Raw genomic sequence first — 21,000 nt, 5'->3', positions numbered from 1 at the left:
CAACACAAGCAAAAACACAAACAGCGCAACAACATGTAGCCTGACAAAATACAATACTGACAGGTATATTTTCTTTGCAAAAAACCCCAAAAGCGACTTAGCACAGGTAACAAGTCAATTACAGTAGTTGTGAAAGTCTTCCTCGTTTGTGACTGGATCACTGTATTATACTGGCCCCCACTGGCCGAAGCACTAACACTCAAGCACAAATTATTCAGTTCTTTGCATTCTGTTTAATCAAATTTAATACGTATATTTAGTCAATACTATAGTTTTAGTCTCCTGATTAAAATATGCAAAACAAACAGTTTAAGGAGGCTTGAGCCGGTTCATGACATCCCCAGTTATTTCAGTGAGTAAAATTGATTTGACGTGTAAGTCTTTTGAGTTAAGAGCATATTGACTGAGCAAATACAACTCATATCTTAAGGCATCACAGAATTTGGAAATGTCACCAGTTACAGTATAGAACTCCTTGATCGTTACTTGATGTTTCCATGCATATTTTTATTCTGACAAGCACTGAGCAATTTGTGGCAGTGTATGGGGAGGAAGAAAATCGCTTTCGGATGTCTGTCCACCATTGTGACCGCGATGCCTCAATGAGTTAATCTGGGCGTCGTCCAAGAAGAAAGGAGTCATCTCCTCTGGTTTATGCTGAGTCATATTTTGGAATCAGAGTAACACTATAAGGATGGATTACTCCCGTGCCGACCTGTGACCAACATCACTCAGATTCACCTTGGAGCACATGGCTGGAGGACATCATCAAGGACAATTAAGCGGAATAAAAATTGCTATTTTCTCGTGTGTGGTATGCATGCACAGTCATTCTCGCTGACAGAAATGCTGACCTCAGGTCTTTTCCCCCTCTACAGAAATGCCAGCATCTGGGCATTGCTCTCCTTTATAGATTGGGCTGCATATGTTTCATGAAACGTCACCTTTCCCTTCCTCGTTATTTTGAACATCTTCCTTCTTACAGGAGGGCATCGCTCACCGCTGGGGCGCCGGGCATCGAGCGGCGGCTTTGCTGGCGTCCTAGAAAACGGCTTCATGGGCAACAGGGCCGTAGACGGAGGGAGAGGCATGATCGCGGATGACTGGGAGCAGGCCTTCAGCGACCCGGGGGAGTGTCACTACATAGAGTCAGTAGTCTCATGGACTCTTGTCTGCAAAAAAATAAAAATACATAAATAAATAATACTTCGGGCTGCCCGGTAGTCCAGTGGTTAGCACGTCGGCTTCACAGTGCAGAGGTTCGATTCCAGCTCCGGCCTCCCTGTGTGGAGTTAGCATGTTTCTGCGGGTACTTCGGTTTCCTCCCACATTCCAAAAACATGCGTGGCAGGCTGATTGAGCACTCTAAATTGTCCCTAGGTGTGAGTGTGAGCATGGATGGTTGTTTGTCTCTATGTGCCCCGTGATTGGCTGGCAACCAATTCAGGGTGTCCCCCGCCTACTGCCCGAAGACAGCTGGGATAGGCTCCAGCACCCCCCGCGACCCTAGTGAGGATCAAGCGGTCCGGAAGATGAATGAATGAATGAAAAATAATACTTCATAGTAAGCAGCAGTTTTAGTGGATAGTGAACAAGTGTTCAAAATAGAGGCTTCACGCTTTTTAATGCGATTTCCGCTTCAACAAGGCATTACAGCATTACGGTATGGATTTCTGACAACCACCTCACTTCGCTTTAGATAAGTCTGTTTAGCTTAATGCTAACAAACAATGCACAACGCCATAGAGAGACTCACAAACAGCATCTTTGTGGCAGTACTATAACCTTTTAACAAGGTTAAAGTAAAAGTTAAAGTTGGTTATAATTTGGGATTTTTCGTTATTGTTAATTTTTATTCAGTTTTAGCGTTTGTTTAATTTTTAGTGCATCTTTTATGATTAGTTTTAGTCTAGTTTTTATTAGTATTATTTTTACTTTTTTTAAAAGTCTTTATTGAGTATTTGTTGATTGCATGATCAAATCAGGGCATTAAATATTGTTGAAGTACAATCCTCAAACAATTGTTTGCCCTGACAAAATACCTGACAAAAGACATCCATTTCAGATGAACCTCGAAAGCTCATGTCTGATTTTAATTGCAAATACATTATTGTTGTAATTATTGTTACTTTTAGTTTGTTTTATACATGTGTGATGTAGTTTCAGTTACTTAAGTTTTAAAAAGCATTTTCCTTTTTATTTTACTTTGTTAATGAAATAGTTTTTCTTAATTTTAATTTTAGTAATGTAATTATTTTCCATTAATGACAATAAATATGCCTTTTAAGGGACTGATTACAAACAGTAGAGCAACATGTAGACAGGTAATACAATACTGAAGCATCCATTCTTTATCTTCTGTGACGAACAACATTACTACAGTACTTAGAAGCTCAGATCTGCTTCTACACAGTATATATGGCTGTCTGTACTGAACTGCCGTTCGGTGGCCAAGGCATGCACACAAGGAGCAGCACAATGGCCATTGAATTAAAGCAAAAAATAAAAGTATGTATGTAGTTTACATTACATTATTTACATTATATTGAATTGTCATTACGGTATCATTTTGCAACATGATAAAGTGACATTACAATTTTTTTTTTGTTTATTGGGGGAAGGCTGGAACAGATTAATGGTATTTCCATTCATTTCAATCTGGAAAAATGATTTGGGATACCCACCGTATGACCGTTTTAAGTTATGAATTCAGCTTGTATTTCAAGTCACCGCTGTACGAATATTGTCAGACAGAGCAGTTATTCACAGAAAGTGAAATATGGTCAAAACCCTTCAACCCGTCTATTTACACATTTATTTAGTTTTGGTCTCTTAACTTTTTCCAGTATTTTCTTTATATTGACCCTGAACTCCAATGATGCATATCGGACGTAGAGGCAAACGCTCCTTAATGTACAGTCTTGCAGGTGCATGTGTGTCTATGTGCTCCTTTTCATTTACTTTCCATTTTGCCTCCAAAAGACACAAGAGGACCAGCTGGCAGAGTCCTCGAGCACCGAGCAGGGAGTCGCTCTACAAAAACAAATGTGAGCCTCTTTGTGTCTTTCTTTCATTCTTTCCTTGCCACTTGTGCATGTTATTATCAGGACAGCGGTGGCACGTTTCTCTGCAGAGCAGCCTGTGTTTGTCAAGTACAGAAATAACAGCCACAGCCAGCTGGTTGAAGTCAAATGAGATGGAATGAGCTTTTGGCTGAAACGGGACGGCTGACTGATTAAGGACGTAAGCGCTGCGTCCGTGGCACGGCGCCAGGCTCTTCAACCAAGGCTGGCGGCACGGTCGACACATTATTTCATGACATTCATCACGTGATTCATTGCATAAAATGAGGAAACATTTTTGGTCAATTTCCTGACACTTTCGAATACATTTCCAAGGGAATTTAACTTTAGGAATGTTGTAAACAGTAAACCCGACTTTACCCACGATCTTACCAGGCCTGAAGCGCAGGGGCCTACGGTACTCAAGGGCCTATCAGAATTTTAAAAAACAACAACCAATTTCTTGATTTTGCTGTCAATCACTTTACATTCTTGGCATGAGTTGACCATCCCACAAGCAATTCTCTCCCGCGCCATGGCCATAGTTATAGTACCTTAAAAGTCTTACGTTTCATTTTACCATATCTTCCGCGCTGCAAGGCACACCTGAAAGCGTTCAATTTTCTCAAAAGCCGATAGTGTGCCTTATAATCCGATGCGCCTGATATATGGTGTGTTACAGTCTCTTCATATTCCCCATTGCGTTGTTTCCCTGTTAGTGTTCATATGCCATCAAGTGGTGATTATTAGCAGGAACCAATTGTAACTAAAAGGGTTCTGCCCGACACCAATTGACTTGTGCATTCGCCAACACACACTCAAACAGACAACTGCTTTGTGAGCTCCGCTTTGCCATTATGAAACAAAGATAATACCAAAAGCATGGTTAACTGCTGACTAAACGGAGGAAGGAAACAGGCAAGACTTCTAAAGATATTTAGCCCCCTGTGGATGTGAGCCCACGAGTTTTGTGCACCTCTTTGTCAATTTATCATTTCTAAATGTGTTTGTATCATTTTAAGTGTGCTTAAAGATCTTAAAACCATGACAGAAATGCCATAAAAATCATTTTAACAAAGTATTTAAAAAGGGTATTTCTACGTGGCATATTTCACTCATTGCGGGGTGGTCTGGAACGTAATCCCTGCGACGGACGGGTGGTTTACTGTACAGTGAAATTTGATGGGGGTATGCAGCGAGTTTTGATGTATGTAGTGAAAATCTGTCAGTACTTGATGCAACTCTGCCTCCTAAGGTTTGTATGCATATTTGCCTAGAGATGCCACAGCATGGCAGCAAAAGTACGTTTGTTTAAAATGGAACTCCTCACATCAACACAGTTCCCTGGCACCAGTATGAAGTGAATTTGCTCATTTTGTTTTCTCAACACTTTTTTTTTTCCTCCTCGCTCTTCAGTCGTTTACTCTGTGACGTGAAGCTAATTAAGTTCCAGAAACACAAGCTTGAAACGGCCCCGCCGGTTGCAGATCCCCAGTCAGGAATTGGTAATACTGAAGCAAACAAAGAATTCTAGGGGAATTGAATTACAGGGAACAGGTTTTCCAAAAGAGCTGGTTCCCACCCATAGGATGATTGCGTGAATGGCTGATTTTCCTACAGGTACTGCACATATGCATGATGTGATTATCTGGCGACCAGTCCAATGAGTATGGCACCTCTCAACCAAAGTGAGCTGGAATTTGCTCAAGCCCAGCCACAATCCCAATCAGGATGAGTGATGTGGAAAATGGATGAATGCGCTCAGTTTATGGCCATGCCATCTATTTTGGGGAAATGCCATCCGGCACACTTTGATTCTCTCTCTTCCCTCAGTCTTAAAACTTGTCAACAACCGTTAAGTTGCACAAACAACTGAAAGTGTCTTATGTTCTTTTGCACTAATGTTCATCCCATGACCATATTTTCTCTGCTGCGCTTTTATGATTGACATTTCTCTGAGGTAAACGTCCACGCTATCTCACGTTCTTTTTTTTTGGGGGGGGGGGGGGGGGTCACTTCTTTCCAGGGTTCACAGAGTACCCAGAGGAGCTTCAGGGTTTTCTTGTGCGCACACATCTGATCAAGGGCGCCAGGGGCTTTGGCTTCAATATTGTTGGAGGCAGCAAGCCAAGACAGTTCCTTCAGGTCTATAGTGTGACTTCAATCGGACCCTCAGCCCTCAAGACAGGTGACTGTGCACTCAGCAGCCACGTAATTAGTCACGCTGATGCAGAACTGCAGGGCATCGCACTGAAAGATGGGAGGTGAAAGTTGGTGTGATGCAGTGCAGCTCTACGCTACCACCAATTCAGGGGTACCTTGATTTGTTCCGTGCGGAGGTGGGATGTCATATAATATATCATATAATACTTACTGAATTGTAGCGGTACTATGCTCATCCTGCTAAGCCGAATCAACGACATGCACGCCTCACTCTCAACTGCTACTTCCATTTCCACTGAGAGGTCAACAACACAATTCAAACAAAAATGTCATCCGCACGACAGCTCAGATCTCAAAGAAACTTGCAAGTCAGGTTACTCCTATTTTAAAGGCACCACTGTAAAAATTCAAAGATGAAATTGGAACCATTGCCATGACAACTTCACCACCAATGAACTTCTCGCGGCCCACCAACGCCTAAAATAAACATGCTATAAGAGCACATTTTGCACTGTAAGGACCTGAACTATTGTGAAGAACGCGAAACATATTTTCTCCTCCTTTCTCTGTCCAAAGTCTTTGGGATTATACTGAAAATTGCTGATCTCCTGCAGCAAGTGTACCGCGTATCGTAATCAGTCGTTAATCCCCCTGGTTGCCGCACTCTAATCTGCCGATCATATCGCGCGCATATGCAATTGCGACTCACTGACGTATGTAAACATGCCGGCACAGAAATGTCTGAACAAGTTGGTATCAACACTAAAGGGAAGCAGAGTGCAGACAGCCTGCAGGGACTGATCAAGTCGATATCTGTTAATAGGCTGCGTTTGAGGATTAGTGGCTTGGATTGCCCACACCCGCACAAAATACCGAAAGGCGGCGGCCTATTTTGTCGCGGCGCTTTTCAACAGGAGCACTCCAGCTCAACGAGACATTTGCAAAGTCAATTTCCTTCTTTTGGAGTCAAGGGGAAAAGTGTAATAAGATTGGATATAAGTGTAGCATATTGGGACAATTAAGTCACTGTCGCATCTGATAAGACTGCAGAATGCGAAATAGGAATTTCCATGTTAAATTCAAACTCGGTTTGACATTTCAGCTTCTCACCCTCAGATTTCTTCATGCTTTGCTCACTTTAAACTACCAAGATTCCTTCCACTGGTGGTTCACTGAACAGTTGACTCGTTTATTTCTTACCTTTTCCACCCCGCCATGCCTGCTTTAATCAAGCGGCTTGAGAAGCCACACCTGTTGGGGGTTTGAGGCATGCTGGGAAATGTAATGTCAGCCATTTTGGTACGTGCCACTTTCTTCTGAAATGGAATGTAACGCCCTTCCACTACATGGCCCGTGTGTGGCCACACTCTGTCGTGGTATTTCGATGAGGTATTGTGACAAGATGTATTGGAAATTGGAGTACTCCATATAGTATTATTCTATTTTATGTTTAGATGAATAGTCCTCAATCCTGTGGATATATTAAAAATAGAATAAAGAGGGGCCAGGAATAGAAAAGTTCCCACATCCTGTCACCCCTTTTCTAACATGTAAGTGCATGTGTCAGTAGGCAGTTTATTTTCTATGACGTACTGATATTTCTATAACAATTTTGTTCTGTTGTTTTTAATTTCCTGATGTTTTCAATTTTGATATTTTTTTCACAAGTTCCAGTCTTATATTATACCATATATATATATATATATATATATATATATATATATATATATATATATATGGTATATATATATATATATATATATATATATATATATATATATATATGCTGGTCCCTCTCTCATTCCAGAGAGAGGGACCAGCAACAGAAAAGGCTCGATCCCCTCTGAGCCTCAGTTTAGTTCTTGGTACTTCTAACAAAGACTGGTCCACAGACCTGAGGCGCCGGGCAGGTGTGTAGGGGCGGATGAGCTCAGAGAGGTAAGGTGGTGCGAGATTATTTAGAGATTTGAAAACAAAGAGGAGGATCTTGAAAATAACTCTAAAATGAATGGGGAGCCAATGAAGGGATGCCAGAGTAGGAGTTATATGCTCCCTCTTACGAGTACCAGTCAAGAGGCGAGCAGCGGCATTCTGGACCAGCTGAAGGCGCTTAATGGAGGACTGGCTGACTCCAAAGTACAGGGCATTACAGTAATCGAGCCGGGATGTGACAAAGGCATGGATTACTGTCTCAAAGTGTTCATGTGAGAGGAAAGGTTTTATTTTGGCCAGCTGTCTAAGGTGAAAGAAGCTGGATTTAACAACGGCACCAATTTGCCGATCGAGTTTGAAATCACTGTCCAGTTTAAGGCCCAAGTTTGAGACCGTTGATTTCAAATAAGGAGACAGGGGGCCCAAGTATACAGGATGGAATGTACAAGGGCCACTGGGACCAAACAATATCACCTCTGTCTTCTTTTCGTTGAATTTCAAGAAATTTTGTGCCATCCAGGTTTTGATTTCTTCCAGACAGGATAGGAGTGGCCTTAATGAGAAGGCGTCTTTCTTGCTCAGTGGGACATAGATCTGGCAGTCATCTGCATAGCAGTGGAAGGGAATACCATGTTTCCTTAAGATGGAACCCAATGGGAGCAGATACAGCGAGAACAGCAGAGGCCCCAGAATTGAGCCCTGTGGAACAACACATGACAGGGGAGCAGTGCGTGACTCAGAGCAGCCAAGGCTGACACAAAAGGTCCTGTCAGCTAGATAGGACCTAAACCACTCAAGAGCACTGCCGCCAATGCCCACCAAGTGCTGCTAACGAGTCAGCAGAATACCGTGATCCACTGTATCAAATGCTGCAGTTAAGTCCAATAAGACCAGACACACGTGGTCTCCAGAGTCATTTGCCAGGAGGATGTCATTAGAAACACGTAACAGGGCTGACTCCGTGCTATGCATCGTCTTGAAACCTGACTGGAAGACCTCCAAGATGTTATGTTCATCCAAGAAAAGTTTCAACTGCATGTGCACCACTTTTTCCAGAATTTTGGAAATGAAAGGCAGTTTTGAAATGGGCCTGTAACTTGACAGAACATCTGGATCAAGACCAGGTTTCTTGATCAAGGCTTGGACCACAGCATGTTTAAACGGTTGGGGAACTACACCAGAAGAAAGGCTGCTGTTGATGATATCCAAGACCGATGCACCAACACTCGGGAGAACCTCCTGAAAGAAGCGTGGGGGAAGAGTCGCAAGGGGAGCCAGATGGCTTCGTCTGGCGAACTACATCCTCCAAAAGCGCCAAGGACACAGTATGAAAAGAATTAAGTACAGCAGAACATGGAACATGGACAGAGGGGTCAGATGCGGTATTTGAGACCGGAGTCCTAGCTCAAGAGACCTTATCAATGAAAAACTGAAGGAATCTGTTACACATCTTGGGTGAAGAATCCGAGCAAGTAGGCAGAGGGGGTTTCAGTACAGAATCTATCGTTTTAAATAGTGCGCGTGGGTTGTGGGGTGTTAGCGAGAATAAGATCCGACAGATATTCTCTTTTGGCCTCTTTTACTGTGAGCTGGTAGTTACGCCAGCAGTCTTTCCAAATTTGATAAGAGACGTGCAATTTGTCGTTTTTCCACTTGCGTTCAGCTTTGCGACAGTCCTGCCTAGCTGCGCGCGTAATGTCGTTAAACCATGGCTCGGGTTTAGGCTTTGGGAGCACAATTTTTGAAGGAGCCACCAAATCCAGGATGGCACGGCATGACTAGTTGAACCAAGAGGTGAGTTCCTCTGTGTTAGACGAGGGTACGCAAAGATTATTAAAGGCATCAGAGAAACGACTAGCAGTGCGAGGGTTAAAAATTCGGCGTTTACAGCTAGGAGCGCCAGATTTCACAGCAGCATGCGATAAGACTACTTCAAATAAAGCTGCCATGTGATCAGAAATCCCATTTTCAAGGACTTCCAGATTCGACACCGGTAGACCATGAGCAAGGACAAGGTCTAAAATATGTCCTTGTTCATGTGTCGGGCTGGTCACATACTGCACAAAATTAAACTATTAAATTAAACAAACAGGATTGGTCCTGTTGCATTGTGGGACTTCCGGGTTGAGTGAACGCTGGCGCGTTTTGGCTGCCGCTGCTCTCCCACAAACTTTTGTGTTTTACGGTGTTTTTACGCTCGATTGTTTTACTGTTTCGCATGGAATCACTATCATCATCTCACAGTCATTCCACCCAGCCCCCATCCACGCCTGCCTCGCACTCTCAACTATCTTCGACTATTTTGTCCCGGCGTCTCAGCGTCCTACCTGTCAACCTGTCGCTCCTCCATCGACCTGTCATGGGTCTGCTCCAGTACTCGGTGGCCGAGCTCCTTCGGCTCCGCTTCCAATGGCTGGGCCCTCCTCCTGCTCTACATCGGCTCCTGGACATCGTTCGCTTTCCTTCCCGGAAATACATTCATCGTGGGTCTTGTCGGGGCTTCTGCCTCAACCGATCCAACACCATCACCTCCTTCTGGTCTTCCTCCCGTCGGCCATCCAGAAACGCCGGCCGATCCATCGACCATCGTGCGTTAGCCGGCTTGGCTAGGTCGGCTAACGGTCCACGCAGCAGCGAGACTTAACATCCGTTCGCTTACTGGGAAGGGTAATCTCATTCAAGATATCCTCACGGACCGTAAGCTTGACATTCTTTGCTTAAATGAAACCTGGCAAACTCCCGGGGACTTCTCGCAGTTGAACGATTCCACTCCCCCGGGATTTGTTTACATTTCCAAGTCCCGCGATTCTGGTCGCGGAGGAGGTCTCGCGATATTATACCGCGAGAAGTGGAAAGTACTTCCGGTTTCTCTCCCTCCACTTTCCTCCTTTGAATCCCTTGCCTGTCAAATATCCGGACCCATTCCCACGATTATTGCCACAGTGTACCGCTCCCCAAAACCCCACCGCGACTTCTTAAATGAAGTGTCTGCTGTCCTCACCCATCTCTCCTCTCTGTCACCAAATGTAATAATCCTGGGAGATTTTAACCATTGACTTCACTTTTTCAATTAACAGTTTTGGTTTTGATCAATTTGTAGATTTTCCCACACACATCAAAGGTCACACCCTGGATCTGATCTGCTGCTCTGGTATTTCCCCCTCCAACTGTACTGCTGACGAACTTCCAATAACGGACCACTTCCTTATCTCATTCAACATTACACTCCAGCTCTCAACTGCTCCGTTTCACCCCGTTTACCGTAATATTAAAGACATTAACATTGACTCTCTCACTGCATGGTTGACCACCCTGACTCCGGACATTGATTCCACTCCTGATGATTTGGTTTTCCGATATAACTCTGGTCTCACCAGCATCCTCAATACGCTCGCCCCTGTCACGTCCCGCTCTGTCCTTTTTACTCGGTCTGCCCCTTGGTTCACCCCTCATCTCCGTTCCTTGAAATCCCAAACCCGGCAGCTTGAGAGACTTTATAGGAAAACCGGCCTCACTCTTCACAAGGACATCTATGCAGCTCAACTATCCCTCTACAAGGATTCCATCTCTTAATCAAAATCACATTACTACTCCGGACTCATCTGCTCCAATGCTGGAAATACTAAGACTCTCTTTTCCCTTTGGAACAGAATCACTCAACCCCCTGACTCCCTACCACCTCACTTTTATTCCCGTGACACCTGCAACGCACTTCTCCTCTTTTTCAACGAAAAAATCAACAGAATCCACCAGCATCTGGGCTCCTCTGTACCTTTCCCCTCCTCTGACCTTCTCACCCCTTGCAAACTGTTCTCTTCTTTTGAACTCCCCCATCTCTCATTAATTTCAGACCTCATCATTAAATCCAAGACTTCCTCCTGTCAGCTCGATCCCCTCCCCACAGTTCTGGTCAAACCCTGCCTACCCTCTCTGCTTCCCTTCATCTCAGCCATTATCCATTCCTCTCTGGCGACTGGAATTTTTCCTGTGCTCTTCAAAACTGCAGCTGTCACCCGAATCCTGAAAAAAACCTGGTTCAGATCCCAATGACTTCAATAACCTACGCCCCATTTCCCATCTTCCCTTCATTTAGAAAATTCTGGAGAAAACTGTCGCCTCTCAGCTCCACTCCCACCTCACCGACAATAGTCTTTATGAACAATTCCAGTCCGGCTTACGTCCCCATCACTGTACTGAAACAGCCCTCATAAAAATCACAAACGATCTTCTCATGGCAGCAGACTCTGGCCTTATCTCCATCCTCATCCTTCTTGACCTGAGTGCAGCCTTCGACACAATTTCTCACCCCATCCTCCTCAACAGACTCTCTACCATAGGCATCACCAACACCCCTCTACGTTGGTTCCACTCATATCTCACCGGCCGCTCTCAGTTCATTCAACTTGATTCTTTTACTTCACAGTCCCTCCCCGTTTCTTCTGGTGTTCCCCAGGGTTCTGTCCTAGGTCCACTCCTCTTCATTGTCTACCTCCTTCCGCATGGAAACATTTTCCGCAAATTTGGCTTACACTTTCACTGCTTTGCGGATGACACCCAGCTCTATCTTTCCAGCAAACCCGACATTTCTTTCCCACCCTCATCCCTCTCTCACTGTCTCTCAGAAATCAAATCTTGGTTCACCCATAATTTCCTCAAGCTAAACAGCAATAAAACTGAACTCCTACTCGTTGGTACGAAATCCACTCTAAACAAAGCCGACAGTTTCTCCCTCATAATTGATAATGCCACTATATCTCCTTCCCCCCAGGTGAAGAGTCTGGGTGTCATCCTTGACAGTTCACTATCCTTTCACTCCCACATCAATAGCATTACCCGGTCCACTCATTTCCACCTTCGCAATATAAACCACCTCCGTCCCTCACTCACTCCTCACACCACCGCTATCCTTGTTCACAGTCTCATCACTTCCCGTATTGACTACTGCAACTCACTCCTCTTCGGTGTCCATCAAAAATTCCTCCATAAACTTCAACTTGTTCAGAATTCAGCAGCCCGGATCATCATGAGAACCCCCTCCTTCCATCATATCACCCCCATCCTCCGACAGCTCCACTGTCTTCCTGTCAAACTTAGAATCAACTTCAAATTACTTCTCTATACATTCAAAGCCATCCATAACCTTGCGCCCCCCTATCTGTCAGATCTTCAAATCTCCATTCCCTCTCACTCACTCAGGTCCTCATCCTCCCTCCACCTTTTTCTACCATCTGCCCGTCTCAGTGCAATGGGGTGTAGAGCCTTCAGTCGCTCTGCCCCCAAACTCTGGAACTCACTTCCTCCCAACATTCGTAATATTGACTCTCTTTCCATATTCAAAACCTAGCTCAAAACCCACCTATTCAGACTTGCCTACCCGCCTTAAATCTTTCTTTCTTAATTTATTATTTTATCTGTGTTTTACTATTGCTCTTGGTTGTACCTGTCAAACTTACCTTGAGTGTTATGAAAGGTGCTTACAAATGTGATGTATTATTATTATTATTATTACTATAGAAAATAAACTGCCTACTGACACATGTACTCACATGTTCGAAAAGGGGTGACAGGTGTATATATATATATATATATATATGAGCGGCTGGATAGCTCACTTGGTAAGGCATCCGTTTGGCATACGGGAGACGGTGGTTAGAATCCCGCTTGGGGCAAAATGAGCAAAAATGAGCACATAACACCATCCAGTGTGGGTCCTTGGGCAAGATCCTTCACGCTAATGCCTACCTCATACAATGATGAGAGACAATAAAACGAATGACATGCCGGCTCAGACGTCGCCCGGCCAAACAAGGTCTGCGTCAGGTGCTGGGGAACCAGAGCACCTTGATGAAAAATGGGCTACTGGAACAAAGCGGAGATGGGCGAGATGCGATAACAAGGCTCTGTTGGAATGCTTCCTAAAGCAACCCGAGTCAGAGGGGTTACGTGCAGAGAATGTGGGCTAAATGGTTACTTCGGAAACCCACAGTCACGGTGGACAACGAAACAACTAGTAGCTCAGTGTTCCAACATCCACAAACAGCAATTGCTGTCACAACTTGAGATTGATGAGGTACAACGCAGGTTCCATGGTGAAGGGCACCAGGCTGCCAGATCAGAGGAGGAGGTCATACCAGAGATTGGGAGGCAAGCCCCAATGAATGAAATGCTGAGCATCAACTCAAGGCAGCAACTGACCTGAAATGGCGAGAATGAAAGCTGGGCAACCTAGAAACCGATTACAACGGCTTATGTGAAGTACCATCTGAAAAGTCTCATAGAAAGTGTGAATGCAGCACTGAGGGCGATCCCTACCGTAACAATCACAGAAACCAATGAGCTGATATACGCTTCAGCATCAGTAATCCTAGAGACTCTTGGCTATAAGAGCAACCATGGAAGCCATGAGATACGGTACCCACCATGGAAAAGACGGTTGGAGGCTAAGATCAAGGCGGCCCGGAAAGATGTGAGTCAATTGACGGATGAAAAGGCCGATACCCGAGAGGTACATCCAGATGACCATACCTGAAGCACTCGAAACTGCCAAACAAAGGCTCCAAGCCTTGTCCAGTCGCCTACAGCAGTACACGAAAGAGAATGAGGCCAGGCGAATAAACTGTTTGCAACACAACATGCGAAAGTGTACGCTCAGTGGCACGGTCCTAACAACAGAGCTGACCCACCAAGACTGGAAACTGAAAGGTGCTGTAAAGGCATATGGGAGAAGGAGGTTTCATATAACAGCAGTACACAATGGCTGTGACCCTGAGAGAGGAGCACAGCAACCTCCCTGAACAGAACCCAGTTACCATAACAGTGGCAGACATACAGGAAAGAGTCTCAGATATGAAGAACTGGACAACACCAGGCCCGGACATGGTCCACACCCACTGGCTAAAGAAACTCACAGCACTCCATGAGTGCCTAGCAGTACAAATGAACCAGCTGCTGAGGAATGGGACTCACCCAGAATGGCTAACCGAAGGGCGAACGATCCTGATCATGAAGGATCCCTCGAAGGGTGCAGTCCCATCCAACTATCGGCCAATAACCTATCTCTCTACAACATGGAAGCTCATGTCAGGCATCATTGCGGCTAAGATAAGTGGACACATGGATCAATACATGAGCGAAGCACAGAAGGGCATTGGTAGAGATACCAGAGGAGCCAAACATCAGATCCTGGTTGACAGAACAGTCGCACAAGACTGCAGGTCCCGACGTACCAACCTGTGCACAGCCTGGATTGATTACAAGAAAGCCTATGACTCGATGCCACATACATTGGTCACTGAATGCTTGGAGTTGGATAAGGTGAACAGGACCCTAAGAGGCTTCGTTGCGAAGTCGATGAGGATGTGGAAAACCACACTTGAAGCCAATGGCAAGCCGCTTACCCAAGTGTCCATCAAATGTGGCATATATCAAAGTGATGCACTCTCCCCACTGCTGTTCTGCATAGGACTGAACCCCCTAAGCCAAGTAATCACCAAGACAGCCTTTTACATCAAGGAGAAGGCTCCAACGGATGACATACTCAGAGAATGTCTCAGACAATGGGGAACAGAGGATGAGTAGCTGGAAGAGGGACCATTATAGGAGCACAAGCCCCTACACGGGAAGTACCACCGGACCATAACCGAAGTGGCTGATCTCAAGAAGTCCTATCAGTGGTTAGAGAGGGCTGGCCTGAGGGATAGCACAGAGGCACTCATCCTGGCTGCTCAGGAGCAGGTCCTGAGCACCAGAGCCATTGAGGCCCAGATATAGCACACCAGACAAGACCCAAGGTGGAGGTTGTGCAAAGAGGCACCTGAGACGATCAAACACATAACTGCAGGGTGTAAGATGCTGTGGCTGGCATAGTCTACCGAAACATCTGTGCGGAATATGGACTGGAAACCCCAAGGTCAAAATGGGAAACAGCTCCGAAGGTGGTGGAGAATGACCGAGCGAAGATCCTGTGGGACTTCCAGATCCAGACTGACAAGATGGTAATGGCGAACCAACCAGATATCGTGATCATAGATAAAGGGCAGAGGAAAGCCGTTGTAGTGGATGTAGCGGTCCCAAATGATGGAACATCAGAAAGAAGGAACACGAGAAACTCGAGAAATACCAAGGGCTCAGAGAGGAACTGGAGAGAGCCTGGAAGGTAAAGGTGACAGTCGTGCCTGTGGCGGTCGGAGCACTCGGGGCAGTGACCCCCAAACTAGATGAGTGGTTGCAACAGATCCCGGGAACAACATCGGACATCTCAGTCCAGAAATGTGCAGTGCTGGGAACAGCAAGGATACTTGCAGAACCCTCAAACTTCCTGGCCTCTGGTAGAGGACCCGAGCTGAATGAGGGACGGACACCACCACCCGAGGGGTGAGATGAGGATTTCATTATATATATATATATATATATATATATATATATATATATATATATATATATATATATATATATATATATATATATATATATATATATATATATATATATATATATATATATATATATATATATATATATGGATGAAATAAATTCATTCCAGTGTGGTCTTGAAGTTCCATAGAAATACATATGAATACTGTTCAGTCAAATCAACATCTTGTTATCATCTGGTCATTTTCATTTGTCTTTGTGCTTTGGCAGCGGACATTCTGGTGTACATCAATGACGTTTGCATGTTGGGAGTGTCTCACAAAAAGGCGGTGGAGATGCTCAAGTCTGTCCCAGTGGGCCACGGTGTGGATATCGCCATCAGAAGAGGATACCCCATGCTATACAACCCTGACGGGTGCCCCATAGAGCGCTTGCCGGACAGCGATGACGCCTTCCTACTTCCCACCACCTCGCAGCCTGAGCCTCTTCACCATCTACCTCGCCGGCCGACGCCCACTCCACAGATCCGCCACTTGAACGGCCTCCACGGCGATTACGTGGAGCCCGGCGTGATTCTCGATGCCAATGGAAACGCCACGTCCTTTGCCAGCAGACAGTCGTCACTGAGACGCTCAAGTTTGAGCAACGCCGCCTCACCGCCCTTGACACGCCCGCTTCGTTCCCTGAGAACTTTAGCCCAAGTGCAGTCGCTTGACCCGACGCTGGCCAGCCAGAGTGACAGTGAAGTTGTCTCTGCTATCGGCTCACACAGGTAAGATACACCCGATAACGGGATCCGGGATGCACAGAGTGGCGGGCATAGGCATGGTGAAAATCTGTGAATAATGGACAACACCTCCCTAAAAGGATTTAATACTTATGTATAGTTACGATGAGATGGTGGCAAAGCACCTAAAACAAAGATGATGAGCGCCAACTCGGTGCATCTGGCATGTGTAAGTTAATGATTGTGAAAAATTCATGCTCGGTTGCTCCCAGTCAACACTGAATTATAATAATAATAATAATAATAATAATGCATTTTATTTAAAATGCCTTTCATGCCACCCAAGGACACTGTACAAACAATAAGAAAATACAATGTAAAAATTTGTAAACGAGATGTTATATAAAAACAGGACATAAAATCATAAAAACATCGGAAATGGAAGAGTTATGTGTTGTAGGCAATTCTGAACAGGTGTGTTTTTAGTCGGGACTTGAAAGTGGAAAGAAGTGTGCAGTTTTGGAGGTCCGGAGGTAGGTTGTTCCAGAGCTTTGGAGCAGCGTGACTGAAGGCTCTGGCTCCCATGGTGATCAGTCGGGCAGGGGGCACTGACAGGCGGAGGGAGGACGAGGATCTGAGGGAGCAAGAGGGGATATGCACCTGGAGAAGGTCAGATAGGTAAGGAGGGGCCAGGTTGTGGATGGCCATATATGTATATAGAAGCAGTTTGTAGTTGATTCGATGTTGAACAGGGAGCCAGTGGAGCTGTTGGAGAACGGGGGTGATGTGCTGGTGGGAAGATGTTTTTGTGATGATACGAGCAGAGGCGTTCTGAACCGGCTGGATTTTATGAAGGGACTTTTGAGGTAGACCGAAGAGGAGAGCGTTGCAGTAATCAAGGCGGGATGTGACAAGACTGTGGACAAGGATAGCAGTGGTGCGGGAGGTGAGGGAAGGGCGAAGTCTGGTAATATTGCGGAGGTGGAGATAAGCAGTGCGGGTGATGGTGTTGATATGTGAATGGAAGGTGAGCATACTATCCAGGATGACACCCAGACTCTTAACCTGGGGGGAGGGGGACACGAGGGAACTGTCAATGTTGAAGGAAAAAATACTTTGGATAAAGTGGATTTGGTGCCAAGAAGGAGGACTTCAGTTTTATTAGCATTTAATTTAAGAAAGTTTGTTGTGAACCATGTTTTGAGTTCGGAGAGGCAAGAGGTGAGGGAGGGGGGTGGAAGTATGGAGTTTGGCTTGCAGGAGAGGTAGAGCTGGGTGTCATCAGCAAAGCAGTGATAGTGGATGTTAAATTTGCGGAGGATATGGCCAAGAGGCAGGAGGTAGATGATGAAGAGAAGTGGACCTAGGACAGATCCCTGTGGTACACCTGTGGTGACTGGGGAGGCCTTTGAGGTGAATGATTTGAGCTGGACAAACTGTGTGCGGCCAGTGAGGTAGGAGTGGAACCAACTGAGGGGAGTGTGGGAGAGACCAATGGAGGAGAGTCTATTGAGGAGGATAGGGTGAGAGATTGTGTCAAAGGCAGCACTCAAGTCTAAGAGGATGAGGATGGAGACTAAACCGGAGTCAGATGCTATGAGGAGATCATTTACAATACGGATTAGGGCAGTCTCTGTGCTGTGGCGGGGGCGGAAACCGGACTGAAAGGGTTCATAGAGAGAGTGAAGGGACAGGTGGGAGTGGAGTTGAGCAGCAACAGTTTTTTGAAGGATTTTTGAGATAAATGGAAGGTTGGAGATGGGGCGGAGGTTATCAAAGTTGTTGGGGTCAGAGCCATGTTTTTTCAGTGTGGGGGTAATAGCAGCGGTTTTGAGGAGTGATGGGACAATACCAGAAGAGAGTGAGGAGTGGATAATAGCAGATATGTGTGGAAGCACAGAAGGAAGGCAGGATTTAACAAGGGATGAAGGGAGGGGATCAAGCTGGCAAGTGGTGGGCTTGGATTTGAGTATGAGGTCGGATAATTCAGCAGTTGTTGGTAGAACAAAACTGGAGAAAAAATGACAAGGAGAAGAAGTTTCAGATGGGGGGGAGCAGGCAGGTTGTGATGGAGTTGGTGATGGATCTTGAGGATTTTGTGGTTGAAGTGTTCCATTATGGAGTTGCAGGTTGCTGTGGAGTACAGGTGGAGGGGGAGAGAGTTTGGTGTCCGGAGGATTTTGTTCATGACGGAGAAGAGAGATCTTGAATTTCCTTCGTTGGAGAGGATGAGGCCAGAGTAGTAGCTGGATTTGGTTTGTGCTATTTGGTCCTTGTATTTAGTGATATGGGTAGTGATATGGTGAATTGAAGTAATAACTTACAGCAGGGGTATGAAAATCAACTTTTGTGGGGGCTGCTGGCGAAAGAATCTGGATCTGTCTGGGCCGCATCAAGTGTTAATATATGGGGTTCAAGTACTCAATAAAGGACAACTAATCCAATTTGCTCAATCTTTATTATGAACAGTTCAGAAAACGAACGGTTCTTCACAAAATGAACAAGATTGGTGAGCCGGTCATCTCTCTCATCTCCATGTTAGTTTGCAAACTCCTCAGGATTTCAAGTTGAGTCATGACGGCTAGTTTCGTAAGCACCCCAACTCTCTCTATTCACTTAAGACGTGACAGTGGGCCTCTGACCTCAACAAAGAAACCCCATCCATCTTGTTTTTCTTGAAATAGGCTGTTCTCGTCGCCAAACCGCCTTTTTACGGCAGGTTTGGCAGGTACGCTTGGTGTCACTTCAGAATTACAATTCGCCGAAAGCTATCATGAGCCTGGACTACCGTAGCCCATAAGTGATTAAAACACACACACACACACACACACACACAAAACGCCCAGGGCAATGACACAGCAAAAAAAGGTAGGGCCGCAAAAACATGTAAACTGTAATGCTCGTGGCCTGCAAATGGCCCCTGGGCCACAATTTGGAGACACCTGATTTACAGAGGCAAAGAAAAAATGACAGTGGACCTCCGCTGTTTCAAGGTAGAGCGATCCATTTTCCAAACCGCTTGATCCTCACTAGGGTCGCGGGGGGTGCTGGAGCCTATCCCAGCCGTCTTCGGGCAGTAGGCGGGGGACACCCTGAATCAGTTGCCAGCCAATCGCAGGGCACACAGAGACGAACAACAATCCACACCCACACTCACACCGAGGGACAATTTAAATCGTCCAATCAGCCTGCCATGCATGTTTTTGGAATGTGGGAGGAAACCGGAGCACCCCGAGAAAACCCATACAGGCCCGGGAGAACATGCAAACTCCACACAGGGAGGCCGGAGCTGGAATCGAACCCGGTACCTATGCACTGTGAAGCCGACATGCTAACCACTGGACTACCGGGCCGCCCTACTGAAGATACATTACATAGTAAATGCAATGTTTTTTCTTCCCAGATTATTGAAAAAGTGATGATTTACCGCCAATCAGTGTTTAAAGCCCCCCCGCCCCGCCCCAAAAAAATGAAATCTGTAAATATGTGAATCCTTAGGTGCTGAACCACAGGTATGTACATAAAAATGAAAGTAAACTAAAGTGTAAAAACAAAAGTATGTCATCAGTAACTCCCAAGTGCTAAATGATAACACAGCCAAAACAGAAAGGGAATATACCGTACAACATGTGTGCACCTGAATGCATGTTATCCGTATATGCAAGGGATATTCACACAAATCACCAAGTACAAATAAGGTAAGATCAGAAAACCTTTATTAGTCTCGCAATGGAGAACTTCCCAATTCACAGCAGCAAAGTTATGAAAGGAAGAAGTAGAACTACAAAATATCGGAGCTGCTGGAAAGATAAGATATCCTTTATTCGTCCAAGGCAGCCACTCTCGCAGCGCCATCTTGAAATCAAAATAACAAAATAACACAACACAACACAACACATAAGACACAGACAGTTGTGCAATCTTAATCACTTTTCTGCATACACTATGTTGTTTGAAGCAGTTATAGATGAAAGACGATCAGTAAAGTGTCCTTTCAACAGTTAAGACGTCATGCTGAAAATGTGCACACGTCTGCTACAAGCTAAGTTTTGAAAGCAAACCCGAAGCTGTAGCGTCCATTGACGAAAAGAGATTGGCTCTCTTCTCCTGTCCAACATAATCCGCTTCAACTCCAAGCCGCGACTCCCAGTTCCACATCCGCATCGGTGCTCTGCGCTGACACTCCTTTCTTCTCATCGTTGGCTCCTCAAGCCTTGCATTCATCCAGCCGCAGACCGTCCAACAGCACCGATCTCTCCACTGAACAAAGCGGGGCTGTGTAAAATATGCTGCCCATTACAGGCGCAAAAAAAAAAAAAAACACAAGCGCCCCAGAGCTGTCCAGCAATGACAGTCAAATGGCACCGACATTCCTTCCAATCAAAAAGAAGCTGGTATACCCATGCTGCCGAGAAGGCGCAACCACCAAGCACCAGGTCTCCTCCTTGATAAATGTCATGGCCAAACAAAATGCTGAAAATCAATTCACATCCGGTCAAATGAGGGGTGCGACCCATCTAGTGCTTGTTTTTTGCAGAAATGCCTGCTATATGGGCAGCCCGGTGGTCCAGTGGTTAGCGCGTCGACCTCACAGTACAGAGGTACCGGGTTAAATTCCAGCTCGGGCCTTCCTGTGTGTAGTTTGCATGTTCTCCCCGGGCCTGCGTGGGTTTTCTCCGGGTACTCCGGCATCCGCCCACATTCCCAAAACATGCATGGCAGGCTGATTGAACACACTAAATT

At 45.5% G+C, this 21,000-nt stretch overlaps 1 protein-coding gene across 3 annotated transcripts in view; it reads left to right on the top strand.

The window, feature by feature from the left end:
• LOC127595928 (membrane-associated guanylate kinase, WW and PDZ domain-containing protein 1) overlaps positions 1-21,000 on the top strand; it is a 79,131-nt gene that overhangs the window by 42,167 nt on the left and 15,964 nt on the right. For all 3 annotated transcript variants that reach the window (XM_052057948.1, XM_052057947.1, XM_052057949.1), the window contains exons 6-9: positions 986-1,148; positions 2,983-3,047; positions 5,089-5,250; positions 15,801-16,302. In XM_052057948.1, the coding sequence (XP_051913908.1) occupies positions 986-1,148; positions 2,983-3,047; positions 5,089-5,250; positions 15,801-16,302 (892 nt within the window). The remainder of the gene's footprint in view (positions 1-985; positions 1,149-2,982; positions 3,048-5,088; positions 5,251-15,800; positions 16,303-21,000) is intronic.

Source organism: Hippocampus zosterae, chromosome 2 (assembly GCF_025434085.1).
Source record: "Hippocampus zosterae strain Florida chromosome 2, ASM2543408v3, whole genome shotgun sequence".
In the NCBI taxonomy this organism is placed as follows: domain Eukaryota; kingdom Metazoa; phylum Chordata; class Actinopteri; order Syngnathiformes; family Syngnathidae; genus Hippocampus; species Hippocampus zosterae.
The sequence above is the reverse complement of the archived record's forward strand: the minus strand, read 5'-3'. Positions and strand labels throughout refer to the sequence as shown.